This window comes from Corvus brachyrhynchos, unplaced genomic scaffold (genome assembly GCF_000691975.1).
Source record: "Corvus brachyrhynchos isolate BGI_N302 unplaced genomic scaffold, ASM69197v1 scaffold365, whole genome shotgun sequence".
Classification (NCBI taxonomy): Eukaryota; Metazoa; Chordata; class Aves; order Passeriformes; family Corvidae; genus Corvus; species Corvus brachyrhynchos.
The window spans coordinates 238,675-247,941 of record NW_008239544.1 but is presented as its reverse complement, the minus strand read 5'-3'; the positions used below and the strand labels follow the sequence as shown (position 1 = coordinate 247,941).

Below are 9,267 nucleotides of genomic sequence, written 5' to 3'. Positions count from 1 at the left end.
CTGCTGGAGCATCCCTGTGCTTTTCCAGCAGCCCCTCCTGGGTGCCCTGTGCAGAGGGATGAAGGGTTAAGCTCCAGCCCCTGCTGACTGCCTTGTGATGCAGCTGCTGGGGTGATTAGGAGAGATCTGTGCCCTAAGAGGAATCACATGGGCTCCCCCAGGGCTCGCTGGGTGCAGAGGTGCCCCTCTGCATCCCACCACATTCCCTGCGCTCCAGGCTGGGAGCGTGGCTCTGCCATCCCTGTCCCACAGCCAGACCCCTGCATCAAAGACAGGGAACAAAACAACTGCAGAGCACTTAAAAGCAAAATAAATAAACCTGGGGCTGCTCAGGGAGAGCTGGGACAAGAGGGACAATCAAATCTTCTATTTCGGGTGTTTTCTTTCAAAAGCAGATCCACAACAGGAACTTTTGATCATCAGGCCCTAAAGAAGGTGACTTCTGATATCCAAACCCCCAGAACCTGACTTCCCTCAATCAAAGGGATTGCCACGGGCCTCTGCTTTATCAGGTGGCTGGTGGAACTGGAGGAAATCCTGGGTTTCTGGGGGTTTGGGTGGCTGGTGGAAGTGCAGGAAATCCTGGGGCTTTATCGAAGGCCAGCAGCCTCGAGTTGAGAGGACAATGTGACAATCTCTGTTTGCAAAGCATCTTCCAGCAGGAAGGTCCCCAGGATGTCTCTGGGACATCACCTTGGTGACAGCACGTTGCAGTGTGAGAAAGTTTGGAGGAGTCAGTCCTTTTCTGGGGGTTTGGGTGGCTGGTGGAAGTGCAGGAAATCCTGGGGCTTTATCGAAGGCCAGCAGCCTCGAGTTGAGAGGACAATGTGACAATCTCTGTTTGCAAAGCATCTTCCAGCAGGAAGGTCCCCAGGATGTCTCTGGGACATCACCTTGGTGACAGCACGTTGCAGTGTGAGAAAGTTTGGAGGAGTGAGATGTGCTTGAGATGTGTTTTTGGGGGTCATTATTTGGGGATGAACCCAGCTGGACTGATCCCTGGAAAACTGGAGGGAAAACGTGCCCGTGCTCAGCATAACCCGAAGAGCAGCAGGGTGATAATTAAGATAATTAATCCTAAAGCAGCTCTTGCCTCCACGTTTCTCTGGATGCCTTTGGGGTTCAGAGCCCGTGGCACTGAGCGGGGTTTGTGTCCTGCAGGTGATGTGGAAAACCTGACCCCTGAGAAATCCTTCGAGGGCACCAAGGTGGGCGTTGGGAACATCGTGCTGGCTCTGTACAGCGGCCTCTTTGCCTACGGAGGATGGTAAGGCACAGCCCTCTCTCTTCCTTCCACACTGAACTCAGTTCCAACTCCAATTCCAAACTGGAGCTCCTGATCATGCAATCATGGAATGCTTTGGGTTGGAAGGGACCTTCAGGATCATCCAGTCCAATGGGCAAGGACACCTCCCACTATCCCAGGTTGCTCCAAGCCCTGTCCAGCCTGGCCTTGGACATCAGCCATCCTAATTTTCCCCACAGGATCAGTCCCTGTGCCCCTCCTGGAATCCCCGTGCAGATGAGCTTAACTGAATGGCACTTATTTATGCCATGGACTAACCAGAATTAACCCCTGTCCCTTTGAAATTGCAGGAATTACTTGAATTTTGTGACAGAAGAGATGATAAATCCCTACAGGTAGGTGTGAGTGCAGGGATGACTTCCCTGGGGGAAAAGCTGTTGTTTTGGGGAAGCCCCTTCCTTGTGTGTTTAACAGAGGAGGAAGCCAAGGTCTTTATCTGGAAAAAGAGAAAACAAGATGGATTAATGACCTTCCACCTCCCTGGAATCAGGGAAAGGGAACATTAATGCCTGTAGGAGCAGAGCTGTTGTTTTCCCTGCTCTCCCATGCCGTGTTATCAGCGCTGGGAGAAATCTCTGCTTCCTTGGCCTGACACCTCTGTGAGTTATGGGCCAGGAAAGAGCACTCAGGGCTTTATTGCTGCCTTGGTTAAACTCCCACCGAGCATTTGTGCTGCTCTCTGTGTGTTTGTGCTGCTCTCCGTGTGTTTGTCCCGTGCTCTTCCCATCCTGTTGAGTGAGAGCTGCTTCCTGCTCTGCTCGTGCCTCTCGGGGTTATTTGGGGCCCTCAGCAGAGCAGGATGGTGCTGAGAAATCCCTTCGGCTCCTGGGAAGGTGCCTGGGAGCTGCTGAGAGCTGAGGCTTGGGGCCACTTGTGCAAGAGCCGGTCCTGGCTGACCCTGGGGGTGCTTTGTGCCTGCTGGGAAGCACAGGGTTGGATCTGCCCCTTCCCAGAGAAACATCAAAAAGGGGCTGCATTTTGCAATTATTTTCATGTCTGCTGGATGCAGTCGTGGTATTTGACTCTGCTTCTGCAGCTTGGAGCTCTGCTGGACCAATTAGAGTGGCACCAAGCAGGGTTTCCTTTTTCACGTTCCATTCTCAAATGAAGTTAAACTGTTGGGAAAGGCAAATTTGTACCAACGCAGGCTGGTCACAGACCCACTCAGCTGTGCCTGAACCCCTTTTCTTTGAGTTCCTCAGCCCAGCCAGCTGCACAGAGTTAGAGCCTAAAACTGCCCCCTGCACCCCTGAGGTTCCCATCTCCCACAGGAATACCCCCAGCACAAGGGAGCTCCTTTGCCCAGAGAGAATCCCTGCGCTGGTGCCACTGGGTATTTTAATTAATTGCCTCTGCAGGGATCCTGAATTCGTGCTCCTGCATGGAACCTCTCCATGAAAAAAAGTCCCTTCTGCCCTAATCCTTCCCTCTCCATCTGCAGCCTCCAGGCTGTTCAGGGAATCATGGAGTCGTTAAGGTTGGAAAAGACCTTGAGACCATGAACCAGCCCCACCAGCATGGGCACTGTGAACCATGTCCTCGGGTGCCACATCCTCGTGTTGTCTGAGGGATGGGGACTCCACCACGCCTTGGGTAGCCTGTTCCTGTGTGGATATCCCCTCTCCACGGGAGCAGCGTGTGCCTGGGCCACCGGCCACACGGAAAAGCCGGAGAACAGAGCAGCTTGAACAAAGCGAGCGAGCGCAGGGGGTGGCGATCCCTGGGATCAGCAGCTCCCTGCTCCCAGCTGCTCCAGGACAATGGATGTTTTTTTCCTAGAAACCTGCCTCTGGCTATCATCATCTCCCTGCCTGTCGTCACTCTGGTGTATGTGCTGACCAACTTGGCTTACTTCACCACTCTGAGCACGGAGCAGATGCTGATGTCCGAGGCCGTGGCTGTGGTAAGATCCTCGCTGCTCCAGCCTGACTCATCCCAGGGCAGGTGAAATCAGCCTTGGAATCACTGCACACATCTCCTGCTTTGTTCCAGACTGGTCAGGGCTGTTACAGAAACTCTGATGCTGAGCTGGAGATAAAGAGCAGCCGTGACGGGAGCAGGGAAGAACAGCATGATCCCGAGGGGATTATCCCGGGCAGCAGGGAGGGTGGCACTCGGTGCTGCTCTTCATTCCGAGCTAGGGAAGGTTGCTGCAGGCCTTGTGACTTCCCAGTGACTGCCCATCACTTACCAGAGCTCGATATTTATGGGGAAAGGTCACTCAGTCAACACTGAACTGGATTGTTCTCTCTCTGTGTCTCCCTTGTTTTAATTAAGAGAGAAAAATAATACTTCTATTAATTAAAATGCCAGTGTGGTCAGGAACCCTGATAGCTTCAGAAGGGAGCGGACCTTGCAGACTGAGCCTGACCAGGATTGTTCAGGGCTTCGGGGGGAATCTGCCAGCCCAGGATGAGCTGAGCCCCTCAGGTGCCACTGCTCCCTCCTTTGGGTTGGGACCGAGGCCCTGCTCCAGCCTCAGTCTGTGCTGCAGGGAATCCTGGAATGGTTTGGGTGGGAAGCGACCTGAAAGCCCATCCCATTCCATCCCCTGCTGTGGGCAGGGACACCTTCCACTATCCCATGTTTCTCCAAGCCCTGTCTGTCCTGGCCTGGAACAGCAGAGGCTGGAAATCAATCCCATCTTGTTGGTGCAACGCCGCAGTGGAGCAGCACAGGCTCAGCCTGCGACAAAAAGCTGCAGGGCCAGGTCCCTGCGTGTCCCCAGGGCTGTGTCCCAGCTCCTGACTCAGCACTTGGCAGCAGCTGCTGTCTGAGTTTCCTCACAGTTTCCGTTTGGTCTTGGAACTTTCTGATAGCTGTTGGACAAATGTTGTGTCCTGGCCCCGAAGGAAGGGCTGGCTGCTGATGGGTTTTAGCAATTCCACAATCTGCTTTTTCAGGAAAAGAGGAGCAGCACATGGGAATATGGGAAACTCCGTCACAGCTTCAGCACTGAGCTGTTTGAAATCTCATTTATTGAGATTTCTCCAGATATTCTTTGTAGGTAGCTCTGAGTTTTTTGGGACATTGTGGGTGTGAAATGTGTCTCCTCGTCCCCCATTTAGGATTTTGGGAACTACCACCTCGGTGTCATGTCCTGGATCATCCCTGTCTTTGTTGGCCTCTCGTGCTTTGGGTCTGTCAATGGATCTCTCTTCACTTCTTCCCGGTAGGTTCCTTGCTCAATCCTGTGGGTTTTGTTTACAAGCTGTGCTTAGTTCCTCTTCCTTTGGAGTTCTCCTCCAGAGGGTGGCTGTGGGCAGACACAAAGTCTGGAGGGCCTGGAGGCCATGTGGGAATGCAAGAAGACAAAGTCAGGCTTTAAAACCAGATTAAAGGCAACCTTTCAGTGCTCTTAATCTGCTGTTCCTCAGGCAAAGTTCTAGTGAGGTCAGTAAACCAGAACCAGACACAGCGCTCGGGGCTGATGAGAAAGTGGCTTTAATGAAAAGCAGAAAGTTGGGAGACTTCAGGGATGGGATGAGAATCCCTCGGGAAGGGGAGAAAGGCTGGGCAGGGGCAGGACTGAGATGGTTCCAGCTCTGACACATCCTTGCGTCTGGGGAGTCACTGAATTGCTGTCCCTGGAGAGCAGGATGTAAACCCATCCTTCCTGCATTCCTTGGCCATCTCCAGCCTCCCCTGTGAGTCAGGGGCCAGAGTTCCAGTCCTGGTGTTCCAGTCCTGCCTCGAGGCTGCCAGGGCTGAGCTCAGGCTGGCCCCACTTGTTCTGTGCTGAGCACAGAGCCCTGCAGGGGTGTGACTGCTCTGTGTTCCCTCTCTGTGTCCCCTCCCAGGCTGTTCTTCGTGGGATCCCGAGAGGGGCACCTGCCTTCCATCCTGTCCATGATCCATCCCCGGCTCCTCACCCCCGTCCCGTCCCTCGTGTTCACGGTGAGGCCCTGGGGCCGGGCTGGGGGGGATGGATCAGGGCTGGGATCCCATTGGAATGGAGCCACAGCCATTCCTGCATGTGCCTACAGGAGATGGACCCTCCTCTTCATGTCCTCATTGTCCACTTCCGTCTCGAATTCTCCCCATCCCTGGAAGTGTCCAAGGCCAGGTTGGACGGGGCTTGGAGCACCCTGGGATAGTGGAAGGTGTCCCTGCCCATGGCAGGGGGTTGGAACTAGAGGTCCCTTAAGCTTTGAGGGGTCCTTCCAACCCAAACCATTCCATGATCCTATGAAATGGTGCCAGGCACCAATTAAAAATGAGTTAAATAACTAAAAAATAGTCAATGGGATCCCTCTCCTGGCAGCTATTTCCTCTAAATCCCCCTGTTTAGTGCTGTAACATAGGTGGTTTTGCCTGCTTCCTTTCCTAATGGCCTTTTCCCTGGATTCAGTGTGTCATGACCCTGCTCTATGCCTTCTCCAACAACATCTTCTCAGTCATCAACTTCTTCAGCTTCTTCAACTGGCTGTGCGTGGCCCTGGCCATCATCGGGATGATGTGGCTGCGGTACAAGAAGCCAGAGCTGGAGAGGCCCATCAAGGTGAGAGCGGGGTGGGCGCTGCCAGGGTGGGTGGGTCCTTCCCAGATCCCCTCCCAGCACCAGGGGAGGCCCAGCTGCTGGTCCTGCATGGAAAAGGGGCTGGGATTGCAGGGAAGTGCTGTGTGCCACTAAAGGAGGTGTCCCTGCTGCTGATCCCCTGCAGGAGCACAAAGAGCTGCCTTGGGGACAGCACAGTGAGGGAGCTCTGGGTGACAGGGCCAGGGTGCTGTGGTGGCATCGCTTTCCATGAGTAACACACTCCCCAGGGCCAATCCCAGGCTGTGGCTCTCAGTGTAACACTCTGTACCCCCCTGGAATTCCCCTAAAATAGTTTCCTGCTAAAGCAGCCGGCCCCATGCCAAGCTCTGTCCCTGGCATCCTTGGCCAGCTTGGCAGCCCCGTGTCCCATCTGGGAGGAGGCCAAGATCCTGTCAGCCCCCCATGCTTCTCCCCCAGAGGCTGCTTTTCCCTCATCCCACAGCACACTCGGGTCCGTGCCAGGCAGCAGCACCCACAGGGAAGCAAATCCACAGGCCAGGACTGGCGCCTTCCCAAAGGGAATCTTTGGTGGGTGTTCCCTTAGGTTTTGGGGTTTTCTTCTCAAAGCTGGGCTGCTCTCGTGGGTTCCCTGCTTGGAGTCCCCTGGGAAACTTGCGCTGTGCCTCTCTGGGGTTTGGTGCTGTTGGTGCAGATGACTTGGATAAGGAATTACGGGATTAGGGAACTGCGGTCCAAAACGGTGCTGAGAAAGGCTCTTGGCCATGGTGGAACAATCATTCCATCCCTCCCCAGGCTGGATAAACTCCTGGAGAGCCTCCCCTGCTCCCCTGACACATCTCCTGACCTGTCCCTTGCTCCCTGCTCAGGTGAACATCTGCCTGCCCATCTTCTTCATCCTGGCCTGCCTGTTCCTCATCGCCGTTTCCTTCTGGATGACGCCCAAGGAATGTGGGATCGGCTTTGCCATCATCCTCAGTGGGATCCCCATTTACTTCTTCGGGGTCTGGTGGCAAAACAAGCCCAAGTGGGTTCTCCAAGGCATCTGTGAGTATCTGCAGTGAGGAGCAGCTTTGGCTCCCAAGAAGTTTCCCAGTGCTGTGCTGTGCTGCAGCTGGCAGTGCTGGCTCTCCTCCCTGTGGAAGTGGAGGAGCTTCCAAACTCCTGGCTCTGATCCATTTTTCTTTCACTGTAACAAGTTTATCCTGATGATTGCCATGTGTACCAAGCACCCAAAATGCATCCTGATTTGCACTTATGGCAAAGTTTGGTACCAATACCATGTTTTTTGGGGTTTTTAATCTTGGTAAACAGATTGTTAGGAGCAGAGCATAATTCCCTGCTCCTGGAAAAGCCCAGGGCCAAGCCTTTGCTCAGCAGAGAATCCCTTCCCAGTGGTGGAGGAAGGATTGAGGACAGCTGGCCTCCATTTGACTGCTGAAAATCCACAATTAGTCCTGGTCCACGGCTTAGCCAGTGCTAACATTTGGGATCCAGGCAAAGCTTGCCTTGGCATCCCCCTGTGGCAGCGGAGCAGAGGGAAGGGAAGGTCCCTCGATGGGTTCTCTCAGGTTTATTTTTCAGGGATCTGCTCCAAGCTTTCCCACCAGCTGCCACAAGGCCAGGGTGTGTTTGGAGGGATGGAGAGGCCGTGCTTGGCACACGGAACCTCTGCCTCAACCACCGAGCCCACAAAGTCAATCCCTGCTGTCCAAGTAACTGAACCCAGCGGCTCCTCCCCGCTCTCCTGCAAGGGGCTGACCTAGAAAAGCAGACAAGGAGAAGTGCCCAGCCTTAGCTGGGTGTTTTATGAGGAAGAAAAAGGCTTTCAGCAGCACTCAGCACTCGTTGTTCTTCTTTTCCCCCTGTCTCCCTCTCCCTCTCTCCCACACTCACTTTTTTATCCTGAGTTTAGGCTCAGTTCCTGGAAAAGCCATTTTTGCAATGCCTGGGTGGTAAATTACCATATTCATTGTTTTCTTCCACCAAAGGATTGTAAGGAGAATATTGAAAATATTCTGGGAACAGACAGTGATAATCCTGCAAACGTCCACTGAGAAGCACAGGAACTTTAAATGTGATTTATTAATCCACTGCAGATAATTTGATCACCTCCCACTGATCTGAGCCTCACTTGGTTGTGCTTAGAATTAGTTTGGCCAGGCAGGAATATTTTGTGATCTCCAACCAGAGTGGAGCAGCAGGGAGCAGAGGAGGGTTTGGATGGGTGGGATAATAAAATGACTTCAGCTGAGCACCTTTTCCTGGGAAGTCTGCACCTGGAATGTCCCTTGGCTCCCACCTGCCCTGGGCCAGGCAGTGGCCTCTGCCCCGTGTGCAGGCCAGGGGGCTTTGGGTGGGTTTGTCCTTCAGAAGAGGCTGTGGGCTCACATGGCTTTCAGAATCAGAAGCAAAAGCTTCACCTTGGATTTTCCATGCCCATTCCTGACTCAGTTTTGGCTGCTCACACTCAGAGCATCCAGAATTAGGTCCCGTATCAGCAGGCAGGGAGAAGCTGTGCCCAGGAGTGGTGGGGCAGTGCGGAGTCCTCGCTGCAGGAGCAGGGCTCCTGGTGTGAGGTTTACATTTTGGGAATGGAGTAGGGAGTATCCATGGAATATTACAGGCCTTAAATTGTACTTGGACTCAGGGTGGGGAGGCAGAGGGCTCAGCCCTTCCCTCATGGACCCAGATTTCTGTTGGTAATCCGTGACCTTTCCTTTGCTTTCTCCGCAGTCTCCGCCACAGTCCTGTGCCAGAAACTGATGGAAGTGGTTCCTCAGGAATCCTAGGCAGGAAAAGCAGGGACATTGAGCTCGAGGAAACGCACAACGTGATTTTGAGATGACACAAGGATCCGACCCCTCACTCCCGAATCCCAGGCACCGGAGCGCCCCGCGGGAGCCGCTTCCCGCTGCCGCCACGGCCCCAAGGCTCTGCTTCGCCTCCTGCAGCCCCTCCAGCCCCGCCCAGCCTTGCAGCCCAGTGAGGAGAAGTTCTTGGTACGAGCACGAGCCAGGAGGATGAATTCCAAAGGGCGATTCCAGAGAGGTGCTGCCTGTGCCCTCTGTGTGTGTGAGGGCTGTGCTTGGATCTGGGGGGCTCCTTTGCTTTGCCTCTGGGATCTGCTGGAGCCTGGTTGGAGTGGTCTGAGCGCCTGGGGGGGCTGGGGCTGCCACAGAGCCCTGGGGGGAACCTTGGCCTGGCCCAGGGGTGGGGTTGGGAAGCGGAGGTTTGCTGATGTTGCCTCATCCCCCCCCAAACTAAAACCCCCACGTGCTGCAGGACCCCACCTGGCAGCGGGACAAGGCAGAGCAGGACCAGTGACGTGGGGGGGCCTCATCCGAGTGGCACTGTGTTCCTCCCTAGAGCCCTGCCACCCTTTGGATTTGGATCACCACTCCCAGATCCAAGCCAGCTCCCTGCTGCTGAGCCAGTCCTCCAGGATGCTCTTCCCCACAAT

At 54.5% G+C, this 9,267-nt stretch overlaps 1 protein-coding gene across 1 annotated transcript in view; it reads left to right on the top strand.

The window, feature by feature from the left end:
- SLC7A5 (solute carrier family 7 member 5) overlaps positions 1-9,202 on the top strand; it is a gene marked incomplete at its 5' end in the record, with an annotated part of 29,936 nt that extends 20,734 nt beyond the window's left edge. The window contains 8 exons of the mRNA XM_017741324.1: positions 1,162-1,267; positions 1,597-1,641; positions 3,086-3,209; positions 4,375-4,478; positions 5,107-5,203; positions 5,658-5,807; positions 6,674-6,851; positions 8,541-9,202. Coding sequence (XP_017596813.1) covers positions 1,162-1,267; positions 1,597-1,641; positions 3,086-3,209; positions 4,375-4,478; positions 5,107-5,203; positions 5,658-5,807; positions 6,674-6,851; positions 8,541-8,596 — 860 coding nt within the window. The remainder of the gene's footprint in view (positions 1-1,161; positions 1,268-1,596; positions 1,642-3,085; positions 3,210-4,374; positions 4,479-5,106; positions 5,204-5,657; positions 5,808-6,673; positions 6,852-8,540) is intronic.
- Between the last annotated feature and the right edge of the window lie 65 nt (positions 9,203-9,267).